The 20,552-nt window shown below is 37.3% G+C and overlaps 2 protein-coding genes across 7 annotated transcripts; one reads left to right on the forward strand and one right to left on the reverse strand.

Moving 5' to 3' along the window:
• Window positions 1–437: 437 nt before the first annotated feature.
• On the forward strand, window positions 438–6,905 carry LOC113347625 (DNA (cytosine-5)-methyltransferase DRM2-like). 6 transcript variants are annotated; one of them, XM_026591298.1, is made up of 11 exons: window positions 438–515; window positions 1,119–1,323; window positions 1,459–1,587; window positions 1,724–1,820; window positions 1,986–2,032; window positions 2,224–2,358; window positions 2,636–2,735; window positions 3,569–3,681; window positions 3,762–4,508; window positions 4,604–4,961; window positions 6,388–6,905. In XM_026591298.1, the coding sequence occupies exons 2-11, from the start codon at window positions 1,297–1,299 to the stop codon at window positions 6,501–6,503; spliced, it is 1,869 nt and encodes a 622-aa protein (XP_026447083.1). In that variant the 5' UTR covers window positions 438–515; window positions 1,119–1,296; the 3' UTR covers window positions 6,504–6,905. The 6 variants fall into 6 exon arrangements, with proteins under 6 accessions (XP_026447083.1, XP_026447084.1, XP_026447087.1 ...); XM_026591299.1 differs by having other exon boundaries at window positions 6,403–6,905; XM_026591302.1 differs by lacking the exon at window positions 6,388–6,905 and adding an exon at window positions 6,296–6,321.
• A 254-nt stretch (window positions 6,906–7,159) lies between these two features.
• On the reverse strand, window positions 7,160–10,510 carry LOC113353246 (DNA repair protein recA homolog 3, mitochondrial-like). The gene is made up of 7 exons (XM_026596915.1): window positions 10,306–10,510; window positions 10,014–10,075; window positions 9,483–9,922; window positions 9,189–9,276; window positions 8,671–8,843; window positions 8,342–8,488; window positions 7,160–8,204 (listed from the first exon to the last, which is right to left on the reverse strand). Exons 2-7 carry the CDS (start codon window positions 10,063–10,065, stop codon window positions 8,010–8,012), a joined length of 1,095 nt encoding a protein of 364 aa, XP_026452700.1. The 5' UTR covers window positions 10,066–10,075; window positions 10,306–10,510; the 3' UTR covers window positions 7,160–8,009.
• Between the last annotated feature and the right edge of the window lie 10,042 nt (window positions 10,511–20,552).

Raw genomic sequence — 20,552 nt, forward strand, 5'->3', positions numbered from 1 at the left:
TGTAAAAAAAATAGTGCAAATTATGTATAATAATATGCATACAAGAGTGTTCATAGAACCTTCCTCTTTTACTTTTGCTAATTGTTTAATTTTAATTATTCTATTATGTTTTTTCTTATGATGTTTTGATTTTATATTCCTTCTTATGTTTTGATTTTTTTCTTATGTTTTTTCTTTACTTTATTAATAAATTTTTTTGATAAAAAATTAAAAATAAAGTTACACTTGGTGAAGGCAGTGGTTCATCCCAGAACTTTCTAGTTTCTATCCACAACAACATGAGTAGAATAATAATAATAATAATAATAATAATAATAATAATAATAAATAAATAAATAAATATAAATATAAATTTTACCAAAAATACCCCTGATGTCTTCTTCCCCGTTAATAATAATAGTGCCAAGGGTAAAATGATAGCAAACACCTCTTTAAACAACTTAAACCAAGAGTGTGCAGAATAACAAGGACTGCTGCTGAATAACTACACCAACTACTATACTCGGGAGGTCCAAGTAAGTAATTTTTTTCTCTCTTCTTGACTCAGTTTCCCTCTCTAAATAATCTTAAATATCTCCTTCGGATCTTGCATTTTCAATTTCAAATCAATTTCAGTAAAAGATCACAAATCTAATTTGAAAATCAATTCGTACACTTCAGTTTTTCCTACTGGTCATTCAATTCGTTCAAGGCTGAGATTCTTTCAAGAACATATTGTTGCATTCATTTGTTTTTGATTCATGATAACCAATTGCTGTTAACTTTTGATTGGGAAAGTTATTTGTTCTTTAACTGTTTGTTAATTTGATTCTCAATTTTTGTTAATTTCTATGGGTTTGTATTTTTTTTTTTGATAGATTATTCTTTTATAGAATTTTAATGCAGGGTTTTCTATCAGAAGTTCTTAATTTGTGAAATCTTTGAAAGAGAGAGTATAATTTTGGCTCCTGTTTGTTGTTTGAGTGGTGGTCTAATCTCATGCATGAATTGTTTCTCTTCTCTTTTGATGTTGTTGTTACTGTCTATGATGTAGAGATGAAGAAAAATTCCATGTATCCTTGATTTTCAACTAAGATACTAATATCAAACAGATTAATTGAGGTTTTTATCTGTTTCAGGGAATAGAAGCTTTGCCATTTTGAGGCAAATTTTTGAAAGTAGTTGTCTGTTGAGGGCGTCAAGCATCGATTACTTTAATTCCAATTCGAAAGGCTCATTCTTTGGATACAAGGATGCTGTAGTAGTATGGTTTCAATCCCTGTTCGTGCGAATAATTAAGTTTGGAAACCTCTCAATATGCATAACAAAGGCTTTTGCGGAATGGTGAGTATCATCTTTGTCTGTTTATTTTTGAACTAAAGTAGATATTGCAGACAACAAAGTGACCGCTTTTCAAGTTAAAGTGTTTTGTAACTTTATTCAAATGCATGATGTGTGTGGTTGTGTTAATTTTCACAGGGTTCGAATGTGGATAACGAAGGTAGTGATAGTTTTGGTTGGGATACCGAAGATGAGCAAGAACTTATGTTGCCGTCCAGTGCGAGTCCAACATGTTTTGGTAATGGTTTTGTAGGATGTTCTGATGAGGTAAATTCAATTTCTTAGGCTTGTGACTTATGAGTGTTTGTGCTCGTGGGGTATTTAGCTTCGATCAGTAAAATTATAAGGAAATAGTTATACTTGTCTTGTCTGAGTTGCGATTTTGTGTTACTTTTGTTGTAAGGCAAGTTCATCTGCTGGGCCTTCTACTAAGTTGATCTCACACTTTGTTGGAATGGGTTTCTCAAGAGACATGGTATTGATGGCAATCGATGAAAATGGTAAGTTTTGCCACTGAAAGGTGACAATTGTCTTTTGTGAAAAAACTTGACCAATATTTATGCGCCTGAATTATTGAGTGGGAGACTATGTGTAACGTTGATTTTGCTTCTCTACTATAAGTCGGAGACTCACTAAAGAAAATTCCCTTGTCTTTATGCATGTAGGAGAAGCAAATACGGACGCAATACTGGAGACCCTGCTAACGTATTCAGTAAGTTTGGTTCTATTCAGATCTTCTTAAAGACTCTCTGTAGATGCAACTGAAAATTTTGAATTTGAGCTCTTGAAAATCCAGAATCTATTCTTTTCTCAATGGATGAAGCTTATTGAATGTTATAACATCTGGCCTCAGCGACTTTTTTCTTTGTTGAAATTGTACTTAAAAATATTGACTTTTCGCAGGCTCTTGAGAAGTCTCCGCCAAAAACGGAACATGTTGCTTGTGAAGGAGAACAATTTGCGTCAGAATGGAGTTCTTCTGAAAGTGCAGGGGATTTTTTGGATGATTTCTCAGATGAGGATTATCTCGGGAGCGAGGTAATACATCTAATTTGTTTCCTTATCATGTGGTGGATCAAGTTTTCTGAAAAATGGGGTTACATTCATTTATAATTTTGTTTTCCATCTATCTAATCTTTCTTGATTGGTGTAGCAAATTGTTTTTAGAAAGGATGCTGAGTCACTGTATGTATAAGTTTTTGTCTCGTTTTGTTTTTCTTCCTAAACGTTGTCATTGAAGGACAAGTTTTAAATGAGCTCTGCCTTATTATATGGATGTCTTTTTCAATTTTATCCATCATTTGCTTTGCTGAAGGACAACGATGAGAATCTGTCAGAGATGGAGAGGACTTTAAAGCAGCTCGTGGGTATGGGTTACCCTGCAGCTGAGGCTGCAATTGCTATTGAAAGATGTGGTATGTTTTGTACTCTAAAGTTCAAGCTCCAACTGTTGTATCCAGTACTTATAATAAAAAAATTGAGGTTATTTGTTGTACTTTTTATGTAAGAAGTCCAGACTGGTATTTAGTTTTAACTTAATTATTCCGAATATAGTAATTGTGAGTTCCGCACATGTTTTCAGATTTATCATTTATATAACATATAACATCAAAGCCACAAGCAGTTAGGTATATCATGTATTTCGCATCTTATTTTTGCTCGAGGATGACTCAATAGTTAATATTCATCCTTTGTTCGTCTGTGTGAGTGTGTGGTGTAGAAATATATTGGTAAAATAACTTTATTTTAATTGGAACTCTTGTACTACTCACCAAGCTCCTTAGAGATAGCTTATGATGCTCAGGGTCAATATCAAATAAAAGCTCTCCATATATTGTTCTGTCGTTGCTTTCTTCTGAAGAAGACCTGTTGACACCATAGTTTGGTTAGATTTTGAAGTTACTGGGAACTGCTCATTGAAATATGAAACTAAACTGGCGGCTCTGATCACTGCACATGAACAACACATACTTGTTTTGATGATTGAATATACTGAAGAAATGGTTGTCTGTTCTTCGAAGTCCTTAGAAGCCAAAGCCAGCAAACCAAATGGCGCTGACTTCCCTTGCACTGATGTGGGATTTGAACTACTAAGTAGCTATGGCTTATTAACCAACTAGGGTCCATCATATCCATATTGTTTTGGAATTTTTCTGAGTCGTGTAACTCATATTGCAGATTTTGTTTTTGTTTATTGTGTGCTTGTTTCTAGAAGTTTGCATATGATACCACATCTAATTGTCTGCAGGCCAAGATGCTTCAATTATGGAGCTGACTGATTTTTTATGTGCTGCTCAAATGGCCAAGGCAGCAGATGCTCTATTGGAGGAGCTACCTCGTTTTGGTTCCAATGAAGGAGAGGTACTCTTTACCTCTTTGTTAATCTGCTGGATATTGAGTTGTGTTGTAAAACTATCTTAATATCCTTCTTCAATTTGCAGCAACGACGAAATTACTTCAATGGTGATCCACGTAAGAAGAAAAGATTTTATGCAGATGATAATTGGGAAAGAAAAAGACAGAAACAACGAGTAAGACGTAGAGATCCAGATGAAGAGATAGATACCACCATTATACCAAATCCTATGGTTGGTTTTGGAATTCCAGGTGAACCTTGGCGGGCAAGACATCAAAGAACACTTCCAGATGAAGCTATTGGACCACCGTACTTCTATTATGAGAATGTAGCTCTTGCCCCAAAAGGTGTTTGGAGCACGATTTCTCGTTACTTATTTGAGATTGAGCCAGAGTTTGTAGATTCAAAGTACTTCAGTGCAGCAGCCAGAAAAAGAGGCTACATACATAATCTTCCAATTGGCAATAGGTTTCCTCTTTTACCGATTCCCCCACAGACAATCCATGAAGCATTGCCGATGACAAAAAGGTGGTGGCCTACATGGGATTCTCGAACAAAGTTGAATTGTTTACAAACGTGTTTGGCGAGTGCACAATTGACTGACAGGTTGCGCAAGGCTGTTGAGGATTATAATGATAACCCACCTCTTAATATCCAAAAGTATGTAATGGAGCAATGCAGAAAGTGGAATTTAGTTTGGGTTGGAAAAAACAAAGTTGCTCCTCTTGAGCCGGACGAGATAGAGTCTTTATTAGGTTTTGCTAAAAACCACACACGCGGAGGTGGAATCAGTAGGACGGAAAGATTAAAAGGACTTGGCAATTCCTTTCAGGTTATTTTTCGTCATCTTTTTGTTTGTTATTTTTTATTTCTGTATTATATTATTAAAAATCATATTTTTATGAAAAATTAACCTGATTAATTCAGGTTGACACCGTTGCCTACCATCTTTCGGCCTTGAAGGATATGTACCCAAACGGCATGACAGTCCTCTCGCTTTTCTCTGGTATTGGCGGTGCCGAAGTTGCTCTATATCGGCTTGGTATCCATTTGAAAACAGTTGTTTCTGTTGAAATTTCAGAAACAAGTAGAAACATTCTTCGTAGTTGGTGGGAGTCTACAAATCAAAGTGGAAATCTGATTGATATCGATGATGTGCAAAAATTAGACGCTGATAAGTTAGAGCAATTGATCAACTCATTTGGCGGATTTGATTTAGTAATTGGAGGAAGCCCGTGTAACAATTTAAGTGGCAGTAACCGAGTGAGTCGAGATGGGCTTGAGGGTAAGCACTCTTCTTTATTTTATGATTATTTCCGCATTTTAAATCAAGTCAAGGTTATAATGGCAAAATAGCTAGCCATGTAGAACATAATCGTATGAAACTTAAATTGGATATACCACTTCTAACGAAGCATCTGCAACTGCAAGATACAGATTCTGGTTCAGTTGAATCTAGACCTGGTGTGGTTGGGATTGTTCTTTTTCTCTATGCTTTATGATCTTCTTTTGAAAGTTGAACTCATTTGATTAATTTGGTAGAGGAATCTAACCTTTTTTTCTTAGTTCTTAATGGAGTATCCTCTGCATATTTAACTTCATGTTGCATATTTAACTTCACGTTAATGAGGTTTAGTAGGAAAATCCTTTAATGTTTCTCTGGTTCACCTCGTTTCCTCTATTCTTAGGCATATAGACTATGGCGATATACATTGGTTAGAAGTTCCTATTTATCACGAGTGGCTGCACCTCCTAATTCCATTAGATAGAACCTCGTGGTTTCAAGCTTGTGCCATCTTAGTCATGGTTCACAACATCTGGTTATTCGCTGTCCGATAATAGATGACCTACCAGTCTATTGCCCAAGTAGGATATTTTGATTCCATTTCATTCTTCAGTCCTGCTTTTAAGCGATTTCATACTGTGATAATGCTTCTAACTAGGATTCCCTAGGCGACTTCAAAAGTATTATGAGTTTTTAGCATCTCGCAAGAGTTATTTCAATCTCCCATGATTATGGCCATACTGTCGGCAGGGTTAATGTTTTGTTGAAGGAGGGAATGCGAGATGATTCAACACCATGAAAGGAGATGCCATCTCATATAGAATAGAAACTTTATTTTTGGAATGGTATATTTGTTCTTTAACTTGGCTTGAACCAGACAGACCATTGGATGGTGGAGTGTGACAGTAAAAGAAGCTTTGATTTGTTTGGTTAGGTGGTGTTGTGGGACAGCTTCCTGGAGGAGGTTTGTGCAGTCTAATTTTTTTCTCCACTGTCACAGATTATAATAATCTACAAGCACAAGGTTTTAGATAGGATGTGTTTATAAATCGTTCTGTTTTTCCGACCGTGCATTGTGAAAGTTAGGTAGTCGAACAGGTGAGACTTTAATTCCACGTATCTGAGTGTGTACTAGAGGAAAGTTGTAAGCAACCTAATATATGTCCCAGACACAACTTTTCAATGGAGCACGATATTCATTTGTTTGTGGTACGATGTTGGTAAACTATTAGGGGCGTATAAAGCAGAATGATTCATTTATGCATCTAATATGTATTTATCTACATATGTTTTCATCTCCTTTTATCTCGAATTGAGCCCTGTGATTATTGTAGCTCATCTTTAAACCCTGAAATTCTGGAGGGATTGCTTGGAGGAGTTGGGGGAGTGATGGCTTTTCTGACATTACATCAAATGTTGTCCTTAGGGTTTGATTATGCAGGGACCAAAGCAAGCTGTCAAGGCTGCATCTCTGGGAATGGCTTTTATATGTGGAAGCCTGTATTTCTTGAGATCAGCTTGCACAATGATATGAGCTTGTAAAGATGGGCTGAATTTTCGATGAATGGTTAGCACTCAACTGACTAGAGCAAAATATGAGCCATACCCATTTTCATCTCATTCTTTACACTGTTGTCTGAAATTGGTGCTATGAATCTGTCCACAGTTCTGTTTATATTGCTTCAGAACTTCCATCCATCCTGTAAATTTGTTTCAACTTCTTTTTAGCTCTAAAATTTAGATTTGGCGCTTTTGCAAGTCCTACATATTGCAAAGCGACTGTCTGTCACAGAGTCAGTGGTTAACCCTGAAGGGTCCAGTTATGTAAATCGGTCCTCAGGCTTCCAGCCATGTTTCAGTCATTATCACTTGGTATCCACCTGAGGTGCATGTTTTTTGAGCCATTGTGACTGTCAGTATATCAGTTCCAGGCTTCCAGATAAACCTCTAGTCACTGACAAATTTATGTTATTGTTCACCGGTGTTCTTCAAGATCTGTTACGAGGATTTATATTTTGTATCCTCCTCAGCAACTGGTTAGTTGTGTGTTACTCTATCACGAAGGAACTTTTGGTCGCACTAGCGATCCAGTCTTAACCCTTGCTGGGAAAAACATGCTATGCAACCAAATTTCCCCAATTACTTTTTTCACAATCATAAGAACAACACCAAAGAAATCATAATCATCTGGCAACACCAACTATTTACAGCTTATGACATCCGACTCGAAGTCTGACTGATATATCTAATATTTGAGCCTTCTGACATGAAGTCTGGCTAGTGTATCTCATATTTGCGCAGTTGATCTGACTCGAAATCATAAACATATTTTTCAAGTCAGAGGGTAGAATCAGATTAACAGTGATCATGCTTATACGAGTCAGACCCACAGGTGACAGATACAGGTGAGTTGAGCAAGTCAGAACAAATAAGTACCCATCCGCACTGAAAAGAAATTGTTACTGGCCACATCCCAATTCCCAAGTTCTTAATGTCTGTAGCCACCTTATCAACTTAGCAACTTTACTGAAGCTTCTGGCCCTAGCCATTCTGAATTTGAAGGCAGACATGTCTTCGCCCATCTCAATAATGAAGCTTTCTGCTGATACAACCAAGATATCTACCTCCTCTCAAGCCTCAGCTGCTTCTTCATCTTTGGCATCAGTCTGCAATACCTTTTCCCGTAGCTTTACCGTGAGTTCTTCTAGTACTTGAAGGTTCTGAGCTAAATAGTTCTTGAGAGCATCTTTCCCACGAAAGCTCTGATCGTTGAAACTGTAGAAACCATCTTCTGATTTGGCAACAAGCTCGTGTTTGCAGCCCAACTCTACAAGCTCCCCCTCGCGGGATATCCCCTTACCAAATTCAAGCTCAAACCGGGCAGCCTTAAACGGAGGAGCATGTTTATTCTTCACAACATTCACAAGTACTTGGCTTCCAACAGTCTATTCAAGAACATGATGACATAAAACTCACATTAGCAAAAACAAAAGTAGGTTTTTCTTTATACAAGGGACTTCAGCTACAGAACGAAGTTTCTATTCAGGTTTATCTGAAAACTGTCTTGGGTGTTCTGTTCAGCCTATTCTTGTTATTCAAGCACTGTTTTGTATTCAAATAACAGCTACAAGTCATTACATCTTCTGCCTTTTTTACAAGGCCAATCTTTTTCATATTTAACCGGACAGATGCATAGAACTTCAATGCAGTACCCAGTGAACTAACTTCTTGATGCGACGAGACCTGAAAGAGTGAAAAATATATTAGGATACAAACATGTGTTTACATGTTTTAGTGAGGCCTGGCTATCAAGAATAATGAAAATATCCAATTACCACAGTAAAATATTGATACAACTTCAAACTGGAAAACGTTGTTACCTCGTTAATAAATATCAAAATTGTCTGAGAGAGTGATAAAGAATGGCTCAACCTCCTAAGTAACTGGCTCATCAGTCTTGCTTGTACGGCCATGTCTAGATTCCTCATCTCACCATCAAGTTCACCTTCTGGGAGAACAGGTGGAACCTGCGGTTTCAAGTAGAGAAATATATATCACGATTCAGTTGTGGTGTTTGGAAAACTTACTTTCAGCACTCAAATCACTGTAAAATGGTGATTCGAGGCTTACAGACAAATGCAGTACCTCAAAATGAGAATAACAACAGTTTGATGCAATGAAACCACTCCTGGCTAGGGTGTCCACTCACACTGTCCACAACAACAACCCTGACGGAACCACTCCTGGCTAGGGTGTCCACGAGACTAAGAGCTTGCTCACAACTGTCAGGTTGCGAGAGAAGCAAATTTGTTGTATTGACACCAATTGCCTCAGCTAGTCCGAGATCAAGTGCATGCCCAGCATTAAAAAAAGCACAAACACCTACATGAAGGGATATGTCCTTGTTAGTTAACTACTGAATATATCCTTCAAAGTGCTCATAAAGGAGAAGTAATAGCCTCCAGCTAAGGTGTTTTGAGTGTGTATAGCTAATTTATTCTAGATTTTCACTCAAATACATATCAAGTGATAAAGTTAAATATCCAATACTGGCCAGCATAGTAGGATTTATACATTTTAGACGCTGAAGACATGAGATTGAAGAAGGCAACAATGACAATGATCACCCCCTTTTAAAGCAACAAACGAATTGACCAAGTGAGGAATTTGAGTACATAAAGTTGATCTTTAAAATACGCAAAACTTGGACATTTTGTTCCGACTCACCTCCTTGCTTCTGGGCTTCAGCAATTACATGAAGAGCAAGAGTTGTTTTTCCTGAAGCCTCTGGACCATACACTTCGACTACACGCCCCTACAGGAAGAAAAACAAAGACTCACTATAACAATACATGGAAGCGACACAGACATTGCGCAGGACACAAGTTTGAGAGACTGCAGATAATTTTATTCAGAAATCATGTTAGGTCACCTTCGGCCTTCCCAACAAAAGATGGAAGCTTAGGACCTTGAGAGAGAACCATCTAAAACAACAGCTTATTAGAAAGATGCATAGATTACCTTTGGGAGTCCACCAACGCCCAGTGCCATATCCAAAGCAAAAGACCCTGTAGACACCACAGGAACAGTCTTTGGAGTATCTTGCCTACCTAGCCACATGATAGCTCCTTTCCCAAAAGAGGCACTTATCTTATCCAAAGCTTGTTGCAAAGCTATATCTTCCTTCGGCAGTTTCCCTGCACCAGACTTAGCCTTAGGCTTAGACTTAGACAAGCTTAGCCGTAATGCTATATCTTGCTTTGCTAGATCCCCTGCACCAGACTTAGACTTCGCCTTGGACTTGGGCAAGGCTGGCTTCAATGCGATATCTTCCTTAGGTAAACTCCCTGCACTAGATTTAGTCTTAGACTTCGACTTAAACAACGCTGGTTGCAGTGCTGCATCTTCCTTGGTTAAACTCCCTGAACCAGACTTAGACTTGGACTTCTGCTTAGCTGAGGCTGAAGACAAAAATGTAAAAACGTGAGAAATCTGCATTAGCTTATAAAAATTCCTGACAATAAGCTCAAGTAAACTGTCAACTATCAGCACCTTTTAGAGGAGAAGTTGCAAAATTGGGATGATAATGACATAAAAATTCCATTTTTGTATTCCTGCAAAATCAAAACCCCCAAACATAACCATCAGAAAAGACGATAAATTGCCACTGGTTCTGTTCCAACAATGAACAAAATGAGCACAAAATTGAGTTAATTAGGTCAATAAATACATGGGATGATACAATGTTCGACCCCGAATTGAAATAATAACAAAGATTGCAAGTTTCAGTGTTGAAGAATTAGAAAAACGAAACTAGGGTTTTGTTAAATTAAGTAGTTGTTACCTGTTCAGCTGCTGCTAAAGAGCGCAATAGAGAAGAAGAAGAAACTTTGGTGAGAAACCGCGCCATTTGTTGTTTGTTTTCTCAGTAAAAATTCTTCTTTTCAACGGTGAATTAGAATCTCTTGTATTTTCTGACAAAGATTTGTCATAGCCCATTAAAGCTTTTTACGGGGATGCTTACCCTGAATGCTTGTTTTTCCTTTTCACTGGACAGATTTTGGGACATTGTGGAGTTGTGGTGAATCTGGTGATGCTACAGCCCAGATTTTGCAAGATGCTATTGAGCTCTTATGTCGGGTATGGAGTTCGGTACACCCCAATTAAATTGGTAACCTGGATTTTAGGTTCCTAAACAAATTTGGCTCACCCCGCATGTTAAATTTAGAAGCCTATTATCGGGGATTAACCCAAATAGTATTTTGGTTGGGGGTAGGCAAATAATGGATAGGGGGAGGTTTAGGTGATTGAAAAGTCAGATTTATCCTTTGTTAATAAATCAGTTTTAAAATCAAAATCTAATATAAAAAAATTAATTAAAATCAAAACCTAATCTTAAATCAAAACCAAACATCAAAATTAGGGGTGTCAACGGGTCCGGGTCCTCCCGGGTATCACTAGACCTGGACCCTACTTATAAAGGTCGGATCCGGGTCCTAACGGTTCCGGGTCCGGTTCCTACACTTGTGGACCCAGAACCGGACCAGTTTAAATAACCGGGTACCCGCCAGTCCCGGGTACTCATTGGGTCTTAAGAAAACTATTAAAAGAGTCTCAAAAACTTAATATTTGTCTCTTTTTGGTTTGGATTTAAATAACTTTTATAAAATTTATTATTATTTCTTATTAATGTACTAAATAAAGATTAAATGTAAGAGAAAAATTTAAAAGTATGAATAAAAGTATGAATAAACATGAATAAAAGTATGAATAAACGGGTACCCGATACCCGCGGGTACTCAACGGGTATTACCCGTTTGGACCCGTTTAGATTCGGGTCCAATCGGGTAATTACCCGTCGGGTCCTAAGTTGCTAATGGGTCCAACTTTAGGACCCGTAACCGGACCCAAGTCTACTGGATCCGGTTCCGGGTAATGGGTACCCATTGACAGCCCTAATCAAAATCCATTCATTTTTTCTCTTCTTCTTCTTCTCAAAAACCCAATAATATCTCCCTCTCTTCCCCATTGATTATTGAAGTAGCTGAAAGTGATTCGATTTTCAATTCGACTCTAAAGATGGCAGCAAGATCAAAAGTGACAAGATCCGGCCGATTGAACCCTGATTCTGAAACAGGGCAAGTTATTAATGCTCATTTTAATGGAGATGTGGTGGACCAATCTGTTCAAACACCTTCGAATCCTCCACAAATGGCTCTTACCAGGTATGAATTGAAAAACCCACCAGTTATTTTACCGTTAGATTGGAAAAATAGGTTCGATTGATGATTTTAGGATTTTTGAAAATGGGTTTCTTAGACGAAAACAGCTAGGATATCATATCGTCCTAGCCGTAATTTATGAATAACGGTTGGAACTTCAAGAACTCCCAGCCGTTAATATTCCAAGCGGTTGGGAAAATTCGAGATCCCAACAGTGAGGTATGTTATACGGATGAGACTTTCCCAACCGTAAGTTGTCCTATGTCTGTAGATTTTTTTTGGGTGATACGTGTTTCGGCTGGGACTTTCCTAACCGTAACCGTGTTTTCCTAAACGTTTTTTATGCTTCCTAGCCGATACCAGTTTTACGGTTAGGTAGATCACAATTCCCAGCCGATATTTTGTCAAACGGATAGGTCGTTCGCATGTTTCCAAGCTGAGGATGTTGTTACAGATGGGTTTCTGTAGTTTCCTAATCGTAGTTGTATCACTCTAATTGAAATGATCCTATCTTATGATATGTTTTTCACATTTTTAGGAACCCTGAAAAGGAGAAAGAACCCAGGAACTACCAATGTGTGATATTACTATTGTGATGGTACGTATGCTAAGTATATGATTTTTTTTTTGTATAGTTTCTCAAATTATGTACAACTACTGATTGGAGGATGTGAAAATAGGTCAAGCGAGCTAAGTGTATTGTCAGGGGCCTGACCCGAAACATTGAGGAGGTTTTATATTTGGATTGCGACCAATAAAAAACACTGCTTCTCAGGCTTCAGTAGTTACATAATCCAACGAAGGATGATCTACATACTAACGACGAGGATGATTGGATGAGTGGTTCCCAAACTCCCCCCAGTTCTTCATCATCATCTTCTGAGGATATTCCCAAGAATGTTGGTCGTAGTGGATGAGTGTTTTATGTATTTGTTCAAGTCATTTCAGCTTTTCCTTATGCAAGATTTACTTTTAGTATGTTATAGGCTATGGATTTTGGTGGATTTCGTTTGTTTTAAGTAATGGGATATTAATTTACCTTCAATGAACGGATACTAGTGTTTTAATTTATCATATTCTTGTTCAAATATAACGAGGTGAAATCTTATAATGACAAACCATGGTGAGTTATGGATATGATTAACAGCCGTAACTAATACTTACGGCCTGGTTAACCAGCTGTCAATCTGATAGTACCTAAAAATACGGGTAGCAAATCTAGACGTAAATAAGGTTACGGGTAGCTTAATAGCCGTAAAATAAGTTACGGCTGGATGTGTCAGCCGTAATTCTGGTAAAAGCTGTTTTACCCTGTTTTTAAGGAGAGGATTTCTAGACATAAGACGAACTACGGATAGGTGTTTCAGCCGTAATTCTGGGAAAAGCTTATTTATGGTCATTACGGCTAGTAGTGTCAGCGTATAACCTACCCGTAACTACCACTAAATAACCTTATTTTTTTTTGTAAACATATAATAAGAGTAAACTAGATTGTTCATTTATACCACCCTTCAAAAAATATTGTAATCATACAATGAGTGATTCAAAATACATATCATTTTAATCACCACCCTTCAAAAAATATTGTTTCATATTATCGCTAACCTTCACACCACATTTACTCATATTCATCCTCATCGAAAGTCATTAGTGTGAGGGAAAATTACCCGATGGCCACGTGTCAACATCCTAAGGGATGAATACATGATAAGACAATGAGATAGGAACATCGAATCCTACTCCGAAAAGGCGAGTTCGTCTGAATCGAGACGCCTGACACAACGCCACATGAATGACGCGTGTGAGGAGTGGTCTAATTCGCTCAGACGGTCAAGTCTAAAAAGAAGGACTACATCTAATGAAGGATAAGAACAGACGTGGACGAATCTACATCGCAATGAGAGGCTCGAGCGATCTATACTACAACCCAGAGGTGATAAAGCACGATGTTCTCCAGAGAACGGATTGATAGACGCATTTATGTGTCTATTTTGTTCTCAATGTTCTGTATTGTTAGACTCGATTAAATACTTATTGTCTTTAGTACACCTTAGGATAGAGTACTAAAGACACCCCAGAAATGCACCGGAGGAACCCAGAAAAAGTGTTGGAAACACCCCAGAAAAATTACTAAAGGCACCCCAAGGGACATGTGTTATTCGGACTCCATCAACGGATAAGGGGGCGACCACTGGATTAGGGGGACACCATCTTCAAAATTCCAAATATTTGAATTTTGGAGGGAAAATGGGTGAATAGTGCTGTCAAATTAGGGTTAGGATTTTGGAGGTCTTATAGTGAGACTAAACAACTAAAAATCATTGGGTATCTTCCATTGAGCTAAACAGATATAGTGGTATGATCGAATTCAGTTAGAATTGGCTGGATAATCACCGATTGATCAAAACATCAAGAACCATTTTGGCGGGAAACAAAAATTCAAATAATGGTTTTGGCAGGAAAATATATTCTCTCCCTGGCAGATTTTTAAATTGACTTTCGATGGATTGTGGAGAGACTAAATGGCTGGAATTAATTAGGTCATATATATATTGAGTATAACAAGATTATTCTGAGCGTTGGAATGAGTTAAATTTGGCTAGAATCCGCTAACTTTCAATCGAGAGTTAAACAGGGGAGATACGCTCGAGTTCTTTGTGAGAGGAATTTTTGGGAAGTTTTGTGGACTAAATGGGGAAGATATATGATCTTCTTAAGTGTTTATGCAACTATGGAAGTATTACAGCTCATATGCGCAGGCAGAGGGGATGGAGAAGATCATATCTCGGCTGACAGTGAAGAAAATGGAAAAAAATATTTTCCGAGTAATGGAGGATTCTGTGGAGTTATTGCGAGTGATTCGTTGTGCCTGTTGGGTATAAAAGGGACCCTTGGGAGCTGATAGAGGGTTATCAAGAGTTTGGGGAAGTTTTGGAGCCGAGAGAAGCGAAGGGGAGAAATCTCTCCTGATGCTGCTGCTGCTGCGCTCGAGGAGGAGGAAGAAGATGAAGAACTGACGCTCCAGAAGCGTCGTTCTTCAATAATACCCGCAGCAGTTCACTTGTGTCGCTGTTTACAATACTAAGGTTGTATCGTTCTTTACTACACTTCAGTTTTGTTTTATACAGCGCAATTGTAACGCTTATAACTGTTGCGAATCTTTGTTTTAGCATTTTCTCATCTTTTAATCAACTTTTTGAGCTATAAAAATGTATTTTGAGAACATGATTAATATGAGTAGCTAAACCCCAATACTGGGATGATGGAGGAAGCCATATTTCACGCATATGATAATTATATTTAATTCTTTTTGACTACTTGAACTTTTTATTAATCGTTTTATGATTTTTCTTAATTGATTGTCATTTCATTTGATGGTTTATGCTTGGTCATAGTGCTTTTGATATGCCATGCTTTCGATTTACAGTTAATCTTCTAAAAATCTACCTTGGTAAGAATGAGAGTCCTTATTAGTTGAGCTATAACTATTTGGAATAAATATATGAATCCTGTGAATGATTAATGGTGGAATCCTGAGTCCCAGTGTCTCTTGATCCTGTGACAAATTTTGTATATATTTTTGTTTTAAAATTTTTTTCAAGTCCGAGCAACGAATTCTTATTTACCGCAAAATTAATTCTACAACAAATAAATGGCGCCGCCGACACGGACTTGCATATAGATTTATTTTTATTTATTTTTATTTTTGTTCTTCTTTACGTTTTTGGGTTTTTGTCTTTTTTTTTTCAGATTTTTGAAGTTGGAGCGAAAGAAAATTTTGCCAAAGTTTTTGGTGAATACTTAAAGACTGGAGTAAAAGGCAAAGCGAAAGGGGCGAAAGAAGAAGATTTTTTATTTTTTTATTTTGATAAAAAAAGAGAGAAAAAAAAAGAGAGATATTTGTATTTGTATTTTTTTTATTTTTATTTTTTTAGACTTTTTATTTTTCTTAGACTTTATTTTTTCTTTTGCACTTTTTTTTTATGGACTTTCGAATTTAAATTTTGGGACATTATTTTTCATACCCTACGGAAGGGTATTATTAATAAAAAAATTATATATAAACTGCGTGCAGGGAAGGAAGACGATTACTATATCGTCTCGGTCCCTCGGGTTCGTACATAACATAGGAATCGTGGCCCGAGTCGACTTCAACGGTTCATCCCCCGTCTGGTACGGGAGGTAAGTCCATCGAAACACTCGCGAATCTCCTGTAAGCGAGTTACTGTATTCCTTAAGGTGATTCATTGATTGAGGACGAATTTGGACTGTTTTTAAATTCCTACTAAAGGGCAAGGCCTGGCCAATACAAGATAAGGGTTCGGATTTCATCACCGCTCCCTTCTTGCCCGCCTTAGGAAAACGAAACCTAACGCGAACCCAAGCTTAAAACTTGACTAGAACGAGACCGATAGGGTAACGCGCTTATTAGGAAAAATTTTCGAAGGATATTGGTTACTTTCTTAAGCGCACCTCAAAGTTCAAGAAGGTTATTGTGAGTTGAAATGAACCGCCTTGTAACGCCGATGAGGCCTTGGGTATCAAAGCTCCATTGAGCTTCCCTCGCCTCAAGTTTCCTCACATTAGCTCGGATTGATTCCAGAGGGGTTTTCTCAAACTGTAACGAATTCCCCTTCGAGAGATAGAAGCAAGTCTAGAAACAATCTAAGTGAAGCCATCATGCTTTTTGTTTGCTAGAAATCTTTAGGTTTTTTTTTGGTGGAGTCGAGTCGGCCTTGTTTGTGGTTGTGTAGAATTCCCTTGCAATTAAGAATGTCGAACTGGTATGATAGAAGCCAATACAATGATTATCGACCTGAATTTGAATATGGACATCATCCTTTCTATGACCATGTTGGGAATAGTGGTTGGGAACGCCATACTTTTCAAGGTTATGGTTCATACCATAGTGATCCCAATTACTATCCACACGCGAATTGGTCTTACGAGCAAGAAAATCAGGAATATTATAGTACTAGTTATGCGTTTTTGGAATATTACTTAAAAACTAGTCCTGATTATGATATTTCTGAACCTGTTCCTTCTCTATAAGAGACCCAACAACGGATTAAAAGGACGTATAAACGTTTAGTTGCAATGAATAGTTTAAAAGAAGAGTGTACACAGTATTCTGAGATGATAAACGAGACTAGTGAACGTATAAGTGTTATGCTCAATGAAATTCAGGCACGTCTAGAGGCAGAAAATGAACAGTTAGCTAATGCTGCTCGAAATGATCTAAATTTCCAAAATAGTGTTTCTAATTATACACTTGATATCAATAATGAATATTTGCCTAATTTAGAGGACGAGGTTAGAATAAAAGACACTACTTATTTAGATAAGGTTCAATCATCTTCGTACTATTATGATGAGGATAGTAGTAATGAAGAATCTGAAATGTGTAGGCATAGTGATCAGGAATCTATTAATCCAATTGAGCTTTATAATGATTCTAGTTCAAATCCAAATAATTTTTATGATTATTCACCTATTCAAAAGGACGAGGATTTGATTAGGGATACCACCGTTTTAGACGATGTAGTTTTTCCTTTTGATTACGAAGCCGATAATGCTTTAGAGGAACGGGTTTATTCCGAAAATGTTGTTTTAGAGTCTAGAGACTTAGAAACAATAGTCTTAGACGAAGAAAATGAACTCGTAGAGATATTAAATATGAGTAAGGATGCGTCGCTTGAGTATAACCTCGAAGGAGCAATTGACTATTTTCAGGATTCCAATGATCTAGAAATTAAGGAAATTGTAGCTAGTCTATCTAGAGATACCCAAAAATCTAAGTTTGGGGGTGATTATCATTCTCCTTGTGCCATACCTTTATCTCTTACAAAGATCCCTCATTTTGGACTTGATATCTCTGCCTCGACCATTTTACAAGATTACCTTCATACTCGTTTTCCCGAACCTAATGATGTCCAGGAAGAAGTTCAGTCATTAGAAACCCATCCTCTGGTTGATGTGGTTTGCCCAAGCAATAATACTAAGATTGAATTTGTTTTCCCACCAAATAGTTTGCTTCCAATTGTGGGAACGTATAAATTTCAAATGTGTCACTTATTAAGTTCTGAGACTAAGCCTAAGTACTTTAGGTTGATAGAATCGACACATTTTCTTAAGAATGGCCACTACTCTCATTTTGGTCAGTTATGTAAGTCAAACCTGATTGACTTAGAGGATCCTCAATTATTTAGGTTATTGTTTTGTGCTTCTAAGTTCTTATTTGAGTTTTTCCAGACTCTAGGTCCTAATGATTCGGATCTCACCTATGAAGAAACACAACCAATGAAAATATTTTATTTAGACCCTTTCATAGAACCTGAACCTGAACCACAATTAGATATAAATATCTTAATCAGGAAACTAGATAAGGTCATGCTATCCTTGTTCACTTTCTTGGGTTATTGTAGTTTCCTTTGGTCAGCTCTTTTTGGTTTTGAAGACCCACAATTATTTCGACTGTTACTTTTTGATTCTATGAGATGACTAATTCCTTCTGATGTCTGGATGAAGACTTTAAACTTAGCGCTTCTTGGGAGGTATGGGAGAAACTTTTCAGTTACAGAATAAATAAATAAACTCCAGAGCCTAGAAATTTATGCTTATTTAGGTTGGCACTAACCAATCTAAGTGGATGGGAACATCTTGGTTATAGGAGTTGAGGAACCAATCTGATTAGATGGAAACATCGAAAGAGTCTATTCATAAAAGCACAGAGCTCAGGTGTTAGTAATAACATGATAGTTTCACCATATCTCGTTGAGTCCTTTTCACTTCTATTCTTATTTTGTTTTGTTTTTAAACTATGTTTCTCTAAGAGAGTAGGTGGGGCCCACGATTCAAGTTGTTACCACTGCTAGGGTGGAATAGAGTGATTGAGATACAAAAAAAAAAAAGACCATACCAATTAGACCAATCGGAATAAACATTAACACTTGGATAGCAATATGTGTGTGTTCTCCCTGTCTCCGTCGCCTAAGCAAGCGTGGAATGCAGGACCCGTGGGAACTATCATGTAATCTGCTGACAAGAAGCATGCACTTGGATCCAAAAGATCTATTCATGCCGTTAATAAAAAAAAAAAATTGTTCTATGTAGTCAATCACTGGTTCCCTTGTATATGCCAGTGTGTTGATATTAGTCAGACCGGTATCTCAGTCCATTAGGATAGGTTATGATGTCCATAGTGAAACTATCTGAGTAGAGCTCTGTCACTTATATATGAATTTTGGAATTTCGCATCAGGGTACTTCCTCCTATAGTCAATGTTTGTATGCCAACCAAGGAGATTCTTTAGTGGCTTCCAAGGTTCTGCGTAGATAGCTAGGTTTTGGAGTAAATGGTTTTTTGTGGGTACACCTCTGATAAACCCACCCGAGATTAACTCGGTCACTTTTCAAAAATAAATTTTCCTCGAGGACTAGCAAATAATAAGTTTGGGGGTATTTGATAGACGCATTTATGTGTCTATTTTGTTCTCAATGTTCTGTATTGTTAGACTCGATTAAATACTTATTGTGTTATTTTATATTTTTGTAGATGTTTTTGGAAAAATAAGCACTTGCGGCGAAATTGGCTCAAAAAGTGGTGTTTTACACCCTAGGATAGAGTACTAAAGACACCCCAGAAATGCACCGGAGGAACCCAGAAAAAGTGTTGGAAATACCCCAGAAAAATTACTAAAGGCACCCCAAGGGACATGTGTTATTCGGACTCCAGCAACGGATAAGGGGGAGACCACTGGATTAGGGGACACTATCTTCAACATTTCAAATATTTGAATTTTGGAGCGAAAATGGGTGAATAGTGCTGTCAAATTAGGGTTAGGATTTTGGAGGTCTTATAGTGAGACTAAACAACTAAAAATCATTGGGTATCTTCCATTAAGCTAAACAAAGATAGTGGTATGATCGAATTCAGTTAGAATTGGCTGGATAATTACCAATTGATCAAAACATCAAGAACAATTTTGAAGGGAAACAAAAAATTCAAATAATGGTTTTGGCGGGAAAATATATTCTCTCCCTGAAAGATTTTCAAATTGATTTTCGATGGATTTGTGGAGAGACTAAATGGCTGGAATTAATTGGGTCATATCTATTGAGTATAACAAGATTATTCTGAGCGTTGGAATGAGTCAAATTTGGCTAGAATCCGCTAACTTTCAATCGAGAGTTAAACAGGGGAGATACGCTCGAGTTATTTGTGAGAGGAATTTTCGGGAAGTTTTGCGGACTAAATGGGGAAGATATCTGATCTTCTTAAGTGTTTATGCAACTATGGAAGTATTACAGATCGTTGCGCCTGTTGGGTATAAAAGGGACCCTTGGGATATGATAGAGGGTTATCAAGAGTTTGGGGAAGTTTTGGAGCCGAGAGAAGCGAAGGGGAGAAATCTCTCCTACTGCTGCTGCTGCGCTCGAGGAGGAGGAAGAAGATGAAGAACTGACGCTCCAGAAGCGTCGTTCTTCAACAGTACCCGCAGCAGTTCACTTGTGTCGTTGTTTACAACACTAAGGTTGTATCGTTCTTTACTACACTTCAGTTTTGTTTTATACAGCGCAATTGTAACGCTTATAACTGTTGCGAATCTTTGTTTTAGCATTTTCTCATCTTTTAATCAACTTTTTGAGCTACAAAAATGTATTTTGAGAACATGATTAATATGAGTAGCTAAACCCCAATACTGGGATGATGGAGGAAGCCACATTTCACGCATATGATAATTATATTTAATTCTTTTTGACTACTTTCACTTTTTATTAATCGTTTTATGATTTTTCTTAATTTATTGTCATTTCATTTAATGGTTTATGCTTGGTCATAGTGCTTTTGATATGCCATGCTTTCGATT

This window comes from Papaver somniferum, chromosome 2 (assembly GCF_003573695.1).
Source record: "Papaver somniferum cultivar HN1 chromosome 2, ASM357369v1, whole genome shotgun sequence".
NCBI lineage: Eukaryota > Viridiplantae > Streptophyta > Magnoliopsida > Ranunculales > Papaveraceae > Papaver > Papaver somniferum.